Source organism: Pipra filicauda, unplaced genomic scaffold (assembly GCF_003945595.2).
Source record: "Pipra filicauda isolate LSUMZ 115617 unplaced genomic scaffold, ASM394559v2 scaffold395_size657635_pilon, whole genome shotgun sequence".
NCBI classification, from domain to species: domain Eukaryota; kingdom Metazoa; phylum Chordata; class Aves; order Passeriformes; family Pipridae; genus Pipra; species Pipra filicauda.
The window spans coordinates 234,048-252,979 of NW_024104526.1; the positions used below are offsets into that span (position 1 = coordinate 234,048).

Sequence of the window (18,932 nt, forward strand, 5' to 3'; positions counted from 1 at the left end):
CATGGCTTGTCCAGCAGACTGGCCATGGCAATCATGTTCCTAATAAGAGAAATCCCTTTAGGTGTTAGCTAATCATCTAAACTCAAATTTGTGAATAGAATTCCTGCCCAAATTGTGCCCAAATTTCTCACTATACCATGAGTTAATTGAAGGTTTGTTTCCATCCATGAAAAGCCACTAATATATCTATATTAATATCAATATAACCATAGAAATTGTGGAATCATACAATAGTTTGTGTTGGAAGAGACCTTAAAGATCATCTAGTTCTAACCCCTCTGCCATGGGCAGGGACACCTTCTACTAGCCCAGGTTGCTCCAATCACCATCCAATCTGGCCTTGGACACTTCCAAGGGTGGGGCAGCCACAGCTTCTCTGGGCAACCTATGCCAGGGCCTCATTGCCCTTCTATATAATGCTATATAAATATAAACATTAACACTAGCTATTTATTTTTTCATTGAAGCTTCAGCTTTTAGGCACCAGACCTTTTTCTCCTTCACTATAAGATTTTTCTTTCCCACTGGCCATTTACCTTACTAACAGAAATAGCCTTCTCTTCCTCCCAAACAGATTGCTGCTGCTTCAAAGATCATTCCATTTAGTTTAGTGAATGTGTCAGAGGCCTCCTCAGATCAGGAGGAGAGAGGCAAAACCTGGGGGTCAAATAATATCCGAGCTGCCATCCTTATCCCTTTCACATCCCTTCCTCATTGGCCGTATCGATTATCTGAATTAAATGCATCAGCACATGAGGGATTTGTTTCCTGTGACAAATACAGGTCTGCAGACAAAAGAGATGAGGGCACTTAAAACAGCAAGATATTGCTGCATCCTGTCTATAGAGTGCATTGGATTTATCCGAGCCGTAAGGATTTCCTGGCAGTTCACTCATTCTGGAGGGTAACAAGGTTGGAGGAAGCAGGCTTATCTTCTTGTTTAAAGTCAATAGAGTACAAGCAGCTTGCAAATGTCTTTCTAACCCGGTTATCTTTCTTGTTTTCATTTTTGAATGTTAGTGATACCTTTTCAAGTCAAAGCCACTTAATGTCAGCAATCCCTGAGTTGGTTTGCCTCCTCTTTCTATCTTTTTTTCCTTTTTAATTATATTGGAAAACTGCAGCTTGGGTGCAATTAAATTTATTTGGGATTTACTGCTATAATGAGTGGTTCCAGAAAACCTGTGTGATTAGTTAATAATTCACTGCCCAGTCATTTATACCAGCTGAGTTTTGTCAATAGTGTTGCAGTATTCTATTGCATGGAAAGCTGTACAATAACACTGGCTGTATTTTATCAGGAATCTGAATTATATATCATTCTGGATAGCTGATGGAAGTTGTTCCTACCCATGGCAGGGAGGCTGGAACTAGATGGTTCCTTCTCTTGCAACCCAAACCATTCTATGATTTAGATTAAATATTAGGAAGAAATTGTTCCCTGTGAGGGTGGTGAGGCCCTGGCACAGGTTGCCCAGAGAAGTTGTAGCTGCCCCATCCCTGGAAGTGTCCAAGGCCAGGTTGGATGGGGCTTGGAGCAACCTGGGCTAGTGGAAGGTGTCCCTGCCCATGGCAGAGGGGTGGAACTGGATGATTTCTTGGTCTCTTCAGACTCAAGCATTCTATGATTTTATGATTCTAACTTAATTTTGGATTAGATGACCAAAAATGTCTGATGTGCTACAGTGTCTTTGGAAGGAGAGTTAGTGTAGATTACAGGTGGAAACATGAAAGAAAGAAGAGAATTAAAAATCCTTGGTCCTTGAAAGGTGAAAATGTTCTTTTATAACCAGCTGCAAAGGGGGATCAGAGAACTATGAACTGGTAACTCAGAAGTCAGACAAATTACTTCCAAATTTAATAAAGAGCTAGTGCCCAAACAGCTGTGACATGCCAGGGGTGAGTCAACGTGGCTTTTGTGCCAGGAAATCTTGTCTTAGGAAATCTTGTCTGACAAAATCTTGTCTTATAAACCTTTCACAGTGCTCTGAAGGGCTTAGCAAGTGGATGGAAAGGATGGTGCTGTCACTGCAACACTGTTAGGAGTCCAGAGAGGCTTTAGACCAAAGCTTTCACCAAAGCCTCTCTAGGAGACTAAGCAGCTGTAGGATGAGAGAAAATTCCATAGGCAAAAACTGGTTTAAAAGATAGAAAATGCAGCCAGGTATAAATCATCCATTTTATACAGTGGAAGGAGATCTGCTGTGATGTAACCACGAGATGTGCCCTGGGGACTACACAATTCAGCATTTTCATAAACAGCTTGGAAAGAAGAATAGTCTGAATTTGCTGATATTAGTTAGGCTGGTAGAAGATGAAATCTGGCTGTGAAGGACTGCAGAGAAACCTTCTGAGACAGCTGGACCAGGCATTAAGATGAGAAATGGGACTCGGTGAGGAGTGATACACATTCCAAAAATCACAAAGAAGATGATGGACTCAGAGCTGACTCTGACCACAGAGGAACAAGACTTCATATTGCAATAAATAGTGTCATGAAAATGTCAACTCAGTGCTCCAGAGTGGTCTAAAAGGTAAATAGGCTGTTAGAAAGTACTAGGGGAGAAATAGGAAAACAAAACAAAGCACCAGCAGAGCTCTATAAATCTGCTGCGCTTGAAGCTGCATGAGCAGGTTTTCCCTACCCCTCCCTGATCTCAGGGAGGATAAAGCAGAATGAGAAAGATTGAAAGAAAAGCAGTAGGGTGGTTCAAAATTTCGAAGGGGCTCCGGCTGGAAAAGAAGAAAATTAAGGAAAATGTGACAGAAGCTGATAAAATCATGAGCAAAAGTGGAAAAGGTGAGCGAGGAGCAATTTCCCCTGACAAGAACTGTGGCAAAGGAAGGTAGAAAATGGCAGGTTTCAAACAAACAGAAGGAGCTGCTCCCATGACTGTGACTGTGTGCAAATTCCTTTTCACTGGCTGTTACAGGTGATAAAAATGCCCATGGAGCCAAGGGAAAGCCAGGAGATTGTAACTGTGTCTCATGTGTTTGTTCACCTTCTTGTCCTTAAGCATTTTCTGCTGGCTGCTGCCAGGGGAAAACGAGGAGAGAAGGGCTATAGGTTGTCCCAGTGGGAAAACAAGGAGAGAAGGGCTATAGGTTGTCCCAGTGGGTTCTCTCTTGTGTTCCTAGAAAAGAGAAGATGAAAACAAGGTGTCCTGTCTACAGGATAGTCTCTGGCATCACGTAAGTGATGCTACAATTGCTTTGGCATTAGTCTGTTTGAGTTACCCTGATGAGCCAGGAGACTTAGAAATCTCCTCCCATCATTGCTGGTTTTTTCAATAAGAATAAACAATAATAACTACAGCATAACAGTCATCTCTTTAAAAAATCATTTTCCTCCAGAAGCCTTGTGAGCCTTTCCTGGTTTTTTGCCTGTTTATGTTAAAACCATTCCTGACAATTTGACAGCCCAGGCACAAAAACTATTTACCAAGCTCATTCCCTCCAATGAGTAATAAGTGAGTTAGCAATTGGAAATTTCAGTGGCTGCTGCAACATCACTCAGAGAGCTGTGTCTTTATCCCAGTCTGCCTCTGGAATGCTGATTGCTTTCCATGGCTGGGGTAGGGGCAAAGGATGGGGTATTGGAGCTGACTGTTTCAGAAGGACCTAAATGAGACTGCCACTGCTTTCCTCTGCTCTGCTTTTCTCAGATTGCTTTGAAGGAGAATTTATAAAATGTGCTTAAATGCAGCAGCTGCACAGCAATATTTCCATAGCCTGCTGCCTTCTAACATGAGCAAAAAATAGGGGCAGGATGTTGTCCCACTGCTTTGGAGCAGCACAGTTAGCTTTGTATATCCAGGCAGATATTATCTAAGGAAGATATTATCTAAGAAAACAGTGAAACTCTGAGAACCATTTTGCTCTTTACTCCTGAGTGCAGTGCTAGCCCTGCCTTACCTTGGAAAGCTTTACAGAAGCCAATGAAGTGACAAGAGGCTGTGAACATCATTCTAACCCTCTTGTTTTCCCTGTGTTCTCTAAATTGTTAGTGATCCCTTGCTAAGTCAAACTGACTTAACAGAGTTGAAGAGCAATTTTATCTGCTGCTATTTCTGTTAGAGAGATGAGATTCCAGCTCAGCTGATGTAACTTGCAGCTTGTGAGAATAACCTTGGAAAAACAAATCCATTATTTTCTGAAACTCCTTATTACCTCGTTCTACTGAGACTAAAGTTTGCAAAATCCCACACATGGCACCATCTAATCCATAAGTGTGAAATTGGGATGTATCAGGTAGTGAGACTGCAATTCATACTCATTCCATTTCTCCAAGCTCTATTACTGATGTATCCTGATAAGAGATTACATGGAATAGTGTCACCATCTTTCTCTGTGGCAGCCCCAGAGAGCAGCTATCACAAAATAGAGCTGTAGTCGTGATGCTCAAGAACTGCAACACGGGCCCTGGATCCTCTCTGGAGGCAATGGAATCATTCCACTGCCTTCTGTGGAAATAAAACACCACAGTACTGAATCAGGATTGGTGTCAGAGCTCTTGAGTCGTTTGTGACATGTGGGATTAGAGCCATAGCTGGAATAAACCAGCCTCCCTCAACAGCTTCTCTGGGTTTACTACACTTATTGGGCTTGTTGAATCGAAGGGCAGACAAGGCTGTTTGGATCAAGTTGTCAAATTTCATGCATAATTCATGATTTCATGCCTGGCTTTTCTTGGCAGAGCTATAGGCAGCCTCTTGATTTAGGGCTCATTGTGACTGAAGGTTGTCTGCTCTAAATTTATTCTCTAAATTTATCCAGGAATGTACAAACCGGTGCTGTAACGCAACTACCTGCACCCTGAAACCAGGAGCAGTGTGTGCACATGGACTCTGCTGTGAAGACTGCCAGGTAAACCTTGGGAAATGTTTCTTTCCTGTGGGGGGTGGGCAGAATTCCATGATTTTCCTACTGCAGAGCAGTGAACACGGATGGAGAACAAGTAAATTGGTATCAATAAGTGTTACAACGCTTGTGTATCATGTAAGAAATTTTTTAAAAAAAGGAGCAGATCACCAGACTTTTTAAATGTCTGTGCTATTTATGGCCACTTCATTTGCTCATGCAAAAGCTCTTTTTTTTTTAATGAACTTTTGCATGCTTTGATTTTTTTCATGCTTACATGGCAAGCAGTCATTAAATGCTGAACCATCTTTTTGGAGAAGGCTCTTAAAATATTAATTCTATCAACAGTGTATGTATTTTTAATAGCAGATCATCAGCTCTTGTGGTCTCTTAACATACTATAAAAGCCAACTTGCCACAGGCATTTACCTGCTTGAATTCTCATACCACGCCTTGCATATGGGCTAATAAAGCATTCAGCAAGTTCCCATCGTGTCTGTGGCAACCATCTGCCTCAGAGCAGCAAGTGCTCACCACAGTGAGCAAATGTTTTTTAGCAAAATCAATCTTCATTTCTCTTTGCTTTTTACCAAAGGGAAAGTGATTAAAATACAGGGCTGTTCCGAGAGCACACCTATCATTTGTGGCTGGTGTTGAGAAGTGAATGTTCAGGCTGGAACATTCCACTGTTGCCTAGTGGATGCCTTCAGCTCCTAAAAGAATTTAGTTACTCAGGGAAATGGGGACAGGATAGGAACAGTTACATGGACTTGTTGTGTAATTAAGTTCACAGAATCATAGAATATGCCGAATTGGAAGGGACTCACAAGGATCATCAAGTCCAACCCTTAGCCCTGCACAGGACCATCCCCAAGAGTCACATCATGTGCCTGAGAGCATCATCTAAACAGTCCTTGAGCTCTGTCAGCCTTGATGCTGTGACCACTGCCCTGGGGAGCCTGTTCAGTGCCCAACTACCCTCTGGGGGAAGAACCTTTCCCTGATATCCAAGATAAATCTGCCCTCACACAACTCCAGTCTCCTGTGGTCCTGTCCCTGGTCCCCACAGAGCAGAGCTCAGTGCCTGCCCCTCCTCTGCCCCTCCCAAGGAAGTTGTAACTGCAGTGAGGTCTCCCCTCAGTCTCCTCTGTTGAAGAGGGAGTCTCTGTTGAAGTTGAAGAAGACCTTGGTGTCCGTGACGGCAACATTTCCTTGAGGAAACATAGCTCATTAAGGTTGAAATGACCTTCAAGATCATCCAACCCAACTTTCATCCCAGGAAATCATCATGCATCTGAATATGTAGTCAACTGGGCTGGTGACTTCACAAGCCCTAACACACACAGTGTTCTGTGATCAGTGGGCTGCCCTGGTCACTGCAGTGCTGTTACAGCCACATGGATGGAGAGGGCTCTGATCTGACTTTTGGCCAGTGCTACGGATCATCGCAGTGTTTCTGTGCCCGTGTGTTCAGGCACGATGGAGGAGCCACACTGAAAACACCAGGGCTGGGTTCACCTTCTGCCCTGACCCACGTGAGCCAAGTTTGCAGCTGCAGCTCCAGCGTGACCCTCCTTCCTGCCAAACCCTACCCAAGACGTGTCAAACAAATGCCTTTAAGGAGCTGTGTAACCCTTAACACTGTCCTCTGCAGTCAGCTGGTGCGGGGCCAGTGGAAAGAGCTGCTCGTGTGCTGCGTGTGCAGCAGTTAAAGTTGTCTTTTGTTTTGCAGTTAAAACCAGCGGGGATTTCTTGCAGAGAGTCCAGTAATTCCTGTGATCTGCCAGAGTTTTGCACGGGAGCCAGCCCTCAGTGCCCAGCCAACGTGTACCTGCACGACGGGCACACGTGCCATGGGGTGGATGGGTACTGCTACAATGGCATCTGCCAGACCCACGAGCAGCAGTGCATCACCCTCTGGGGCCAAGGTGAGTGTGAGAACAGAGCTGAGTGTCAGACAGGCTTGGGGGAGGAAAAAAATAAACCACGTGATTTGGAGGGATTTTATACAGCGCCAATCTGTATCTATTCTCTTCTGAAATGGAGAACTGAATAATGAGGGAATCACTTTGTGATTCATTTTAGCCTTGATTTGCTGTCGTGTTCATCTCTTGCAGCAGGAGGTAGAGAGCAACAGTAACTAGGCTCATTCTGCAACATGCTGCAAATGCATAGGTGAGCTTAGACAAATTATTTTATACTGACTTTGATATGGCCTCATGTCACCCTACAAAGTGCTGAATTGCTCTTGGCAGGTTGAAATCACATCCCTTTTCAGATGGTGTGTGAGCTTCCTCCTGTGCTCTAAATAGCTCATCTGCAAAACATATGTGTCTGCCTACATCCCAAACCAGGGCTCAGGATTTGACATTAACAGCACTTTTAGCAGGGTATGCACTGAGGCAGAAAGGGATTTTATTCTCCCATGGGAATTTAACTCCTTTGTGTAGAAATCTAATAACACAAGTTCTTGAATTATCCTGAACATATATCCCAGGAAAACTGCTCACCTTTCAGTAAAGCCCTGTGGCCCTTCCACTGAAATGCAAGTATTAACTCAGTATCTTGCTATTGCCTCCTGCATTTCTGTGGACAGCTCATGTCTCCTCTGGCATCTCACTGAACCCCTCTCTCAAATTTGAAAACCACTTTTACATCTCCTGAGGAGAAACATTATTTAGAGATAGATGTAATTACTTCTTTTAAACTAACTTTTCCACCTCCTTTAGCCTCTTTCAATTCGGGATCTCTCTGCCTTTAACTCTGTTCCAAAACTTATCAATATAATGACACACAGATGTTTTCCTTGGTCAAAACCCTCCTCAGAAGTCTAGTGAAGAACTTATCTCTTACCTTCCCAGGGACATGGACCATTCACAATTTCTCTTTAAAAGAGCATTAAAGCATCTCAAGAACTAGTATCAATGATAGAGGCAGCAGGTCAGCTGGACAATGTGGGCATAAGAACATGCTCAGGAGGAGTTCCAGCTCAAAATAAAACTCCTCACGTGGAACATGAGGAGCATCTGATCCCCTCCTCTGTGTCCCACGTGCACCACAGAGTTAATGTGAGCTCATACAGGCATGGGCAGTTACAGCCTCCAGCCTCAGTCACACTGGGATATTTCATTCCCTGGATACAGAGACATTTTCTCTTGTATAAAGCAAAATCTGCTCCCGATCCAGTTTCCCAGGCCATGGAAAGTTACTCGGTCAGGCTGTGAATAATTTCAGTGGCTGAGAAAAACTCCTCTAAAGGTCAGGGAGCTGAGTTGCTGCAGTTGCCTTGCCAGGGCTGTTTCCTAACACAGCAAGTCCTCCAAACCCCCTGGGCTCTCCTAATTCTTTCCTGTCTTCCTTCTTGGGACTGTTCAATATGGGTAATGCTGTGCCTGGAGTCTCCAGTGGTCAAGGCTATGGGGGGCTGCTTATGAGAAAGATGTTTTGTTAAGAACAAAGTTCAAACAGACTTTTACTGGAATAACCTTTTTTTTGTGTGTCTTGGGAATGTCCAAGGATAAGGATTTTGAAGAGGGGGAATGGGGCATGACCAAACCTGAAGAGAAAGTCTTAATTCTTGTCATGTTCTTGGAAATATAAATTAGAAATAATCGTAGAATCAGAGAGTGGTTTGGATTGGAAGGGACCTTAAAGACTATCAGGTTCCAACCCCCTGCTATGGGCATGGATGCCTTCTACTAGATCAGGTTGATCCAAGCTGGCCTTGAAGACTTATAATGATGCCTATATTCTGGATTTAAAGCCTACAGATGTGAATATCCATTGCTTTATCACACACCTGGTTGAAGTATGAAGTGGCAGATGTGGGGTTGAATAGGAAGAGGGGGTAGGTGGGTCATGCAGTCAAAAAATATCATGGTACAGATTAAAAAAAAAAAAAACACAAAAAAAGTCCTTCCATCCTTGCTTGCAGCACAAAGAGAGACTTGACATTCTAAGGTGTTCTGTCTGGACTTTGTATCAAAAAGATACACTGGAATTTTTTACCAGATTGTTGTATTTGATTAGAATTTTTTTTAACAACTGTGTAAGAGTGAAATAATTTTGTGCTTTTTAAAACAAAATTCTATCCCATAAAATTAAAGCAGATCGCAGTTCATTTTTATTATATTCTTATTTTCTTCTTCCCAGTAGGAAAAAACCATGGAGAACAAAATGCGATAACTTTTCCTAAAATAATATTCAGTATATTGAATTCCTTGTTAATGTCTTCCTTTGTATATCTTTCTTTATTCATCAGGTTACAAATGTCCAGAAGCCCAGTGATAAATGTCAATCTTAATATTTTTAGGTCTAGTTAAAGAAAAATGATGAACACTGTCAGAGCTTGTTTACATCAGGTTGGGCAGTAGGAAACCTGTTTCCAGAAAGAAGTACTTGCATTTCCTTGGGGTTGTTTTTGTTGCTTTCAACAGATAAATTCAAATCAAATAGAGGAATATCTTTTGCTATTTCCTATCTGCATGGAAAGCTTGGTGGGAAAGAGAGGAGGAGTCTCCAAAAATAGCCATAAATTCCTCTTAGAGACCAAAGAGATTCCAGTCTGCTCCCAGGATACTCATCTTTCTCTATTCTCTCTCACCATAATTCATGTCATTTTTATCCTTAAGGAGCAACTTTCAGGAATTGCCTGTGACCTTTTTTGTTTCATATTCAAAAATATCAAATTGCACTGATGTGACCTGTTGATAGGAGTGTGACTGAGAAATACATCAATAGTGATGCCTCCAATAGCATTTTCCAGAGAAACAGATACACAGGTAAAGCTACTTAAGTCAAAGAAATTATTGATTCTCAACTTTAGACCTGTGGCTTTTTTCTCTCCATTGACAAGAAAATGATTTTTAGGGAAAGGAAGAAGTTTGTCAGTGTGTTTTCCTATATTTCCCCAAGAGGAAAAAAAGCAATGATTCTGGGGGGCCAGTGGTAGGCATCAACTTAATAATTAGAACACACTTCAGTGTTTTGCATAGACATGGCCATTTGTTTAGGCAGGAACATTCTTAATTTTGATGTCAATATTTGTTACAAAGACCTGACACTTGTAAGAACTTTGTGAGGTTTGCCACAAACCAGGTACAACCCTATATAGTCAAAATACATGGGCTGCCCTTCTCAGTTATCTGACCAAACCATTGCTAAGTGGGTTTGGCAAAAATGCTAATTATCCAAACACTGTAAAGATCTGAATACAGTAAAATCAAATTATTTTGGTCATCACAGTTTTATAGCCAGGCCTTTTCTTTTGGAGAGGTAAATGATATTAAGATATTCTCAGAGGTGGGGACATCATACTCCTTAATTACAAAAGAAATGCTCGACCCCATCTTGCTCTTGCACAGACATTAACAGGGATCACCAAGATGGAGACAGAGGCCAAGGGGAGCTTGTGGAAAGTTTGCTTTGCATCATCAGCACAGTAAAACAAGCTTAATGGCATGAAATTCAGGTCCCATGGCAGAGAACTGCATTTTTATGCTTGCATTTATTTGCGCAGTAGCTTGTGGTGCTGGTTGGCACAGCCTGGGCAGCAGAATTCCAGCCTGTTACTCAGAGGTTGGTTTTTTTCCCCTCCACACCCACAGACATCTGGGAACTGACTTGAACTGTCTTCCTTTGCTGCTGTCAGCCTGAGAGTGGGTGTCTCTCGGAATCAGCACCATGGTCAGAACTTTCTCTCTTTCCTTTTGGGAGCCCCTGCCGGTGTTTTCTCATCACAGCAGGTCTGAAATGACACAGCATTTCTGTCCCACTCCCAAGATGTACAACATCTCTTTTTTTTTTTTTTCTTTGCAAGTCCGTAGGGAAAGAAGTGAACTCATCAATATACACATTTGGAGAAAAAAGAGTCTCCAGCCTGACAACTGCAGTGCTGAGCTTTGACCTTCTGCAGCTTCAAATGGCTGATTTAATGCCTTGAATAAGGCTTGGCGTGGAAAGGCTGACAGGACCTTAATTACAGGGTCATGATACTATAATTACCAGTAGCAGAGTGAAATAAACTCTGCTCATCCAGCTCAAAGCACTTAATGACCACTAGAAATCTTTCACAAATCGTTCTGCCTCTGTCTGCAGAGGCAGCAAAATAGAGAGAGACAGGACTTTCTGCTTCAGCTTCTGTGGTGCAATCGTGATAAATGAGTTTCCTCCAGAAACACAACATTACAATTCCCTTCCTTAAGCACCCTCTGAAAACCTCCTTTTAACTTGGTAGCTCCATCTGTTCAGTATCTTACACTCTGATATGTTTTCATCTATAAAAAGTCCAAATATTATGAGAAGCCAGCCGGGAGAGGGAACAGCCATCTGAATCCCAACCACCAGCATGTGTTAGTTTGAAACCAGATAAAAATTGAGGCTGGATTTTGGTTTCCAAGTCACAGATCATCATTGGGTACCAGGTGTTTTCACACACACACTGCTCTGAGCCTGGCAGGGGAGAGTTTTTTTGTACTCCATGAGATCTTTTTTCTTGTCTAGTGTTATTGGTTGGAGTTAAAACTCGCTGTCTGAGCCCTGCAAGGATGCTGCAGATGTGCTTCTATTCCTGCAGGAAGGGAGTAGGCTGCTCTCCATCATCTGTAGAACACTTGACTTCTACATTAAAAAAAAATCAACCATGCAAAAAAGTTTAACCGGGTGAAAGAGGAAGATAAATACCTGAAACTCTCTCAGTATTTCAGTGAGCCCTTTCTCCTTTTAACAGCATTTTTAAAATAAGCCTTTATGTCCCTTGCAGTCAAAGCACGGAACATGAGCGTTCATTTTGATTTTCATTTCATTTTGATTTTTCGGTTTTAGAAAAAGGAGTTTTACTTGGCCTCTAGCTCACAGCATGTTTTTTCCCTTTCCTCCCAAAGCCAGCATAGTATATGCACATGTTAATGTTTATCTCAAGCTGAATAGTTGATGTGCCCGCCCTGGAAAGATGAGGAGGAATCTACATGCCGAAAATGGAAATTTGACTTTTGCTTTTTGCACAGTGCCTTGTCTGGAGGCTTTTGTTGATTTTTTGATTATTGCTTGTAGTTTTATGAAAAGAATTGAAAGAATCCTGCGTGAGTCCCTTTTAATAGTTCCAGATTTGAAAAAATATTCTGAACTCAGCAAGCTTGATCGTAATCTTGCAAAGAATTTCAAGCTCTTGTCCTTCTCTCCAGGGAACCAACAGCTCATATTCTGTTCCTTCTGTGCCTTTCTTTCTGAGTTTTCCAGTTAAAGTATGTAAAAAAGAGAGTGCTGTCTTAAGCCTCTCCAACTTTTAATATTTTGTTCTTAATAGCATTAAATTGCTGTTCAGCAGTATATAGTATTAGTCAAGCTTCTGACTGTGAAATGCAGATAGTTAATTAAGTTTTAATCTCTGAGTTATTAGTGAAAAGATCCACACTGACTGGAAGTTTTACAATCATATATGTATTTTCTTCTCTAGGAATCTGACCCCTTTTTTTAAAAAAAAGAGGATTGGGTTTTTTTAAGGCTTTCTAATGAAATCCTCGGGATGGCTTAAATAAATGCTATGTTTTACCCACAGTTAGAAGCATACACACTTGGAAGTGGCTCAAAACATTTGACAAAAAGTAAGATTCTACCAGATGTTCTGTCTCTGTTAAAGACTAGGAACACTGTAGAAATGGTGTATTCTCAGCCTTTAGGCCATCACACTATTTGCTGCCAAGTTCTTTTTGTTTTAGTTTGGCTGATCTGTCAGAAGTACAAAAATGCAGCTAGCAGATCTCTGGTCAGAGTTTTAGCCAGTGTATCTCCTTAACACCTTGTCTCCTCAGAGCCAGTCTCCCTCTTGGAGCAGTTGAAATGTTGGGAATGACCTGATTGTGCTGTTAATTGTCTTCACGGAAAGAAAATATGGAGTAGTAAAGAGCCCTAAAAAAAGGGCCTCTTAATCTTGCAAAGAGCAGCAATTATTGACTGGAAATAAACCCCACACTTCAGAGCAGAACAAAGGGATTAAATACTCATGCATGGACTAATTAATTGTTGCAGCAGGGGAGCAGATCCTCCACCTCTTTGACATTCCAGATGAAGGCATCCATCTTCCCCTACGAGATATTCCATAGTTGCTCATAATCTGGGGGAAAATGGTCAGCAGATTGTCTGTAAAAAACATTAGAAGAGATGTAACCTTTAACTTCTAAAATGTAGAGATGAGTAATCTGCCTGCACAGACATTTCCAGCCCTACTCCCACCAGGGAAGTTCCTTTGCCATTAGGATATGTCTCCATCACAAAAGGCCACAGTAGATAAGAACCAGATGCTGCCTGTCTTCCCAGATGCCTACTTGTACCACCATGGTAGAAATGGCCCGTCAGTCTTTCCTCTTAGGAGTGGATGTCCTGAGGATTAAGGTGGGGATGGGTTCCCTTCCCCTCCTCAATCCACTACCCTCAGTTAGCAGCAGAGTATTTCCCTTTCTCATGTCACCAGATGTTTACAGACACACAGCACTCTAGTTTACAACTGGATTTTTTTCTAGTTTTCTTATTCTGAACTGCACTTAAACAGGCCTTTCTTGAAAAGAATTTTCTTTGGGGTCTCACTAGAACCATATGGACTCCTGTAAAAAGAAGGGAGTTAACTCACCAGCTGTCCTTTGTCTGTCTTCACCAAGCAAGATTTGGCATCTCCTAAAGGTTTTTGTGTCCTAGGAGGATTCACAAGAGAGATATCACCTTAAGAAATCCTGAAAGAGTTCTGCATTGTGTGTTGCTCTCAGCATTGCCAAGAGAGACAAATCACAGTGGAAATCCCACACATCCAAGCTCTTCCATTAGCATGCTGATCCAGCACAACTGTTTTGTTGGGCTTCATCAGCATGCAGCTCACATCCCACCTTCCCCTAAAGCATCAGAGGAGCTCAAAGGAAATTATTAAGAACACCTTGTATGAGATGAAAGTTCTGATTAGGTTTTGTTTCAGGTGCGAAACCTGCTCCTGGGATCTGCTTCGAGAGAGTCAATTCTGCCGGCGATCCTTACGGCAACTGCGGGAAAGACTCCAAGAGCTCCTTTGCTAAATGTGAACCCAGGTAGGGCCCCTCCCTACAACCACAGGAACAGATGGTGCTGGGAGAGGGCTTGTGCCGTTTAAAATTATCTACCTGATCTTTGGTTTTGTTTAATTCCCGTCAGGGATGCCAAATGTGGAAAAATCCAGTGTCAAGGAGGAGCAAACTGACCTGTGATCGGTACCAACGCTGTTTCCATAGAAACCAATATCCCGCTTCAGGAAGGTGGCAAGATCCTCTGTCGTGGTACCCACGTGTATTTGGGTGATGACATGCCTGATCCTGGTCTTGTACTGGCAGGAACCAAGTGTGAAGATGGAAAAGTAAGATTCTGAAATACTCCCAGACGAGGAGAACATCACCCTCATACCGTCAAGTATTTTGTACTAAACTGACCTCTTTTTTTCTTTGGGATTTTTTTTTTTTCCCCACAAAATAATTGTTTCTCAAACTTAGACTGAGTCAGATTCTTAATCTCTTCTTTTGGACACTGTTCTGGATTATAGATTTGCAGATGTAACTCTGAGCAACCTGAGCAACCTAGTACAAAGTGGTTGGAATTAGATGATCTTCAAGGTCTCTTCCAACCCAAACCATTCTGTGATTCCGTTTGAGGACATTCTCAAGTATCTGTCCATATAGACTTGAGGTTTTCTGCAAAATAAGTACAACAAAATACATTACAGGCTTACTAATGAATCTGTGAGTTCAATGTATTCACCTTCCCAGTGTCCCTGGCATTGCAAAATTGTCATTAACTTCACTTTAGGTTTCAAAGTACATTTTGTGTGCTGATTATGGCTCCCCATTACTTTTATTTTAATGCAGGAAAAATTATCTCTGTCATAGAAAAACATAAAGCCATTGATACTCAAGGCACCAAAACTGATTTTTGCAATCTTATTTTGCAAACTTTGTGAATTATCCACTATGAATATAGTCCAGATTTCATATGGTTGAGTTTTGCTTTTGTGAGAAAAGGAACTGAGAAAGATGGGAGACAGCCATGAGTTTACAGCGGGGGAGGAATGGAAAGAAGTCCAAGAACTATTGAAATGAAGGAAGTTTCCATACCCTCAGTGGACTGCTTGCAAAAAGGAAAAAAAAAAAAACAAATGCTTTGATAATTTGTGGTAAATTCAAGTAAGCCTCTGAATTTCTGAATGCTTTTGAATTACTTTGGATTATCACCCTGCACTGGGAACTGGTTTGAAATACATCCCTCGTTAAACTACATTTCTGTTACAGAAAACAACCCTTACAATATTTCTAAGTCAATCTGTTACAAAATGCCTTTTTGAAGAAAACTCTGCACTGGGAAAGCACCCCATTATGTTTTGATAATGAGTATTTAATCTTTCTAATCTATCTAATCATACACATACACACTATAGAACACACAGGCTAATAGTTATGAAATTGTATGTTTTACTTTGAGGACATTAGTGCATTTGTATTATGGATTAAGAATATGAATTCAAATATTCTTGGGTTTTCTAAGCTGGGGATACACAATTTGAAATGCAGCCATTTTAATGTGATCAGAATTCTGTGAGCTGCTGCACTGTGAATATTTGAATTGTGAATGCTGCTGTAATCAGACCATATTCTCTCCGTGCGTGCATGTTGATGCCAATTCACTCTAATTTCCTTTCCATTTTTCATTCTCCCCAGGGGATAAGTGCCCTGATTAAGCATCCCTGTCGCCTCCTTCGACACTATTCCCTGCTTAATGCTAATTATTGTGACTGACTTCTAGTACTACTGAACTGCACTGCAGTAAAACAGTAGCAAAATTGTGCAGTGGCGGGGGTTTGACTTTTTTTGTTGTTGTTGTTGTAGTTGTTGTTGACATAGAATAGGAACAGTTATTCCAGTCCTAATGTCTTCCTTTTCCAGTTTTGATTAGGATAACTTCTCACTGCTAACATCCTCATCAGTTGTTTGGTTGTTTGATGGCATTATTGGATGGCACTCATCTTGCTGTACTTCAATTTTCAGCTCTATTAGCAGAGTAAAGTTTACCTGTAATGTCTGGAAAACAAAAAATATTGAGTTTTATTCCTTTGCATATGCTATTTGTTTACTTCTTTACTTTACTTTGCATATGCTATTTGTTTGCTTCCATTTCCATTTAGGTCATTAGCCTTTGAATATGGTTGGCTCACATTTGACACCAAAAAAATTGTTTAGCTTGGAAAAACTTTTCGAAAGGTCTCAGTTTTGCTGAAGAACAATGATGAGCCCATGTATATGTCAATGAACTCACTGAAATATTCAGGCTGCCCTGGGTCCAGGTTCTGTACTAGCACGAAAAACATTTTGCTGTAAACAGAACTATGATAATTTACACCATGAGGAGACCTGAAGCTTTCCTTGAGGAATTACCTGCTGCTGTGAAGACACAAATTCAGACAGATCAGGTACCTGGAAGAATCCTGCTCAGTGCATTCCTAGTCCCGAAAACATGCAAATTACTGGTTTTTAAATTGGCTTTAAAACCTCCCAGACCCCAGGGGCTCAGCACTAGTTCCACTCCAGTGAAGTTATGAGGGTTTACTTGCACAAACTCAGCATACCAACCAAACAGGAGCTGTGTGGGAAAGTCAGGCTTGGCCAGCATGCTGGTGAGAGCAAAATTCAGCTTTCACAGATTTGGATTTAAAAGGGCTGAGAAGAAGAAGACACCTAATCTTGGTGTCCTTATCTTTGTATCAATGTAATTATATATATATATATATATATATGTATGAGTACTGGGAAATCTTTGACTGCTAAAGAAGCCCTGAAGGGTGAGCAGAGAGGGACAGGAAGCCTTGGGAGCAGCAGCCCTGTTAAAACTCTTTTCCCTTATTTTGCAGATTTGCCTCAATCGCCGGTGCCAGAACACGAGTGTTTTTGGGGTCCACAAATGTGCGACAAAGTGCCATGGACGTGGAGTAAGCATTATAAAAACACTGTTTTTATAATCAGTCAATTAATATTGGACAAGAATTCACTTTATGTTATAGCTTTGGGATCTATGATTGTTTGTAATCGATAAGTCAGAGTCGGTGCAGTAATTTTTTATTATGTATTTCTGTTTTTACTGTCCCTTATCTGAAATTATTTTTATTTGACAAAGAAATATTTATCAGGCAGCAATTATCTTGTCCTTAATTAAGAGTCTGTGGTACAAAGGAATGTTGTCATCTTCAAAGCAATTTTAAGTCTAACCTTTCATCATGAAGAATTCCCATTAATAGTTAAAAAAAAAACAGTTTCTCCATAGATACAAAGAAATTAAAATTTTCGAATTGAGCATTTGAAGCATTTGAATTGAGAGGCAAATGAAAAAGCATTTTCAAATGTATTAAAAGCATTCCAAAAGTATTAAAATAAAGGGAAACCTTATTGATGAGTTTCATGGCATGAAAGTGGTGCAGGATAAAAAATCTGATGATATCCTTTAATAATATTAGTGTTTTGAAACCCAGTTTATATTATGATAATGTTAATTATGTCAAGTTATGCCTTATTAACCTTGATTTGCTGATGAGCTGTTTGTTTCTGTGAAAAGCTGTGGCAACCACATTGGAAGAACCACAGAAATTCACTGTCCTCTCCTGAGAAAGAATCTGAATTTGCTTTAACCTGTTTTATCCCTCTGAATTTGACAAACTGAGCCGTGCTGATGGTGCTGCCTGTTATCATTGAGCTCAAATGAGCAGCAGCTTGGATTGGCATCTTTAAATCTGTACAGTGGAAACTCTCTGGTGCCTCCTGAGTGGCAAAAAATGACCTTGTGGAATTTTAAATGAGAACTCCTGTAGTGCTTTAATTTTAAAAAAAAAAAAAAAAGCTTAACAAAGTATAATTTTAATTATCTTCTTGTCTTTGAAAAGTAAATCATTTATTTTTTAATTTTACATGACCACAGCCAGTCTGGGCTCTGCGAATGATATTTCATTACTCTGCAGACACAGCCAGAATAGTGTTTCTGAGAGCCTGCCAGCTGACCTGGTCAGAAAAGTGCATATTCAGAATAACCCAAACTCCTTTGAACTGATTTGTGTCTTACTGAGAAACCCATTTATGAATCTGTTCTATGGGTTCTCCATGGTAGTTGTAGATCAGAGATGATCAGGGTTAGCACAGAATAAAGGGCCATATTAACAACGAGCCTTAAGCCAAAAAACTTCATTTTAAAAACAATTTGATCATCTACAGGTGACTGTGACATCTCAGTGTTCAGTTTTAGGCCCCTCACTGCAAGAAAGACTCCGAGGGGCTGGAGCGTGTCCAGAGGTGGGAACGGAGCTGGGGAAGGGTCTGGAGCACCAGGAGCAGCTGAGGGAGCTGGGAGGGTCAGCCTGGAGAAAAGGAGGCTCAGGGGGGACCTTCTGGCTCTGCAACTCCCTGACAGGAGGGGGGAGCCGGGAGGGAAGTTGGGCTTCGCTCCCAGGGAACAAGGGACAGGACAGGGGGAAACAGCCTGAAGCTGTGCCAGTGAGGTTTAGATTGGATATTGGGGAAAATTTCTTCACCCAAAGGGCTGTCCAGCCCTGGCACAGCTGCCCAGGGCAGTGGTGGAGTCCCAATCCCTGGAGGGATTTAAAAACTGTGAGGATGTGGCACTTGAGGACGGGGGTTAGTGGTTAATGATTGGACTCAGTGATCTTAGAGGGCTTTTCCAACCTAAACAATTCTGTGATTCTATGTGTTCTGACAATTCAGCACAGAACTTTACCCTCTGTATTAACCACACAGCCACTCCTTGGGTGGTAGCAAAAGGAAATAAGAAGCATTTGGACTGTGGGACCTCCTGAGGAAAAATCCATGACTCTACTGGCTCTGTCTGCTCCATGCACAGGGAACAGGTTGATGTTAGTGATGGGCTCCAGTCTTCTGGAGCTCTCTTATTCTGCAGGGGGCATTTGATAGATCAGGTCTTGCAAACTGTTTCTTAACTCAGATTAAAACCACCAGAGCAGGGAGGACAGTATCTTTAGAGACAGTGCAGGTGTGATATCTAAAGCTCCCTGA

The 18,932-nt window shown here is 41.5% G+C and overlaps 1 protein-coding gene across 1 annotated transcript in view; it reads left to right on the forward strand.

The window, feature by feature from the left end:
- ADAM12 (ADAM metallopeptidase domain 12) overlaps window positions 1-18,932 on the forward strand; it is a 180,920-nt gene that overhangs the window by 150,681 nt on the left and 11,307 nt on the right. Inside the window, 5 exon segments of the mRNA XM_027726454.2 lie at window positions 4,777-4,866; window positions 6,593-6,788; window positions 13,820-13,928; window positions 14,032-14,230; window positions 16,769-16,846. Coding sequence (XP_027582255.2) covers window positions 4,777-4,866; window positions 6,593-6,788; window positions 13,820-13,928; window positions 14,032-14,230; window positions 16,769-16,846 — 672 coding nt within the window.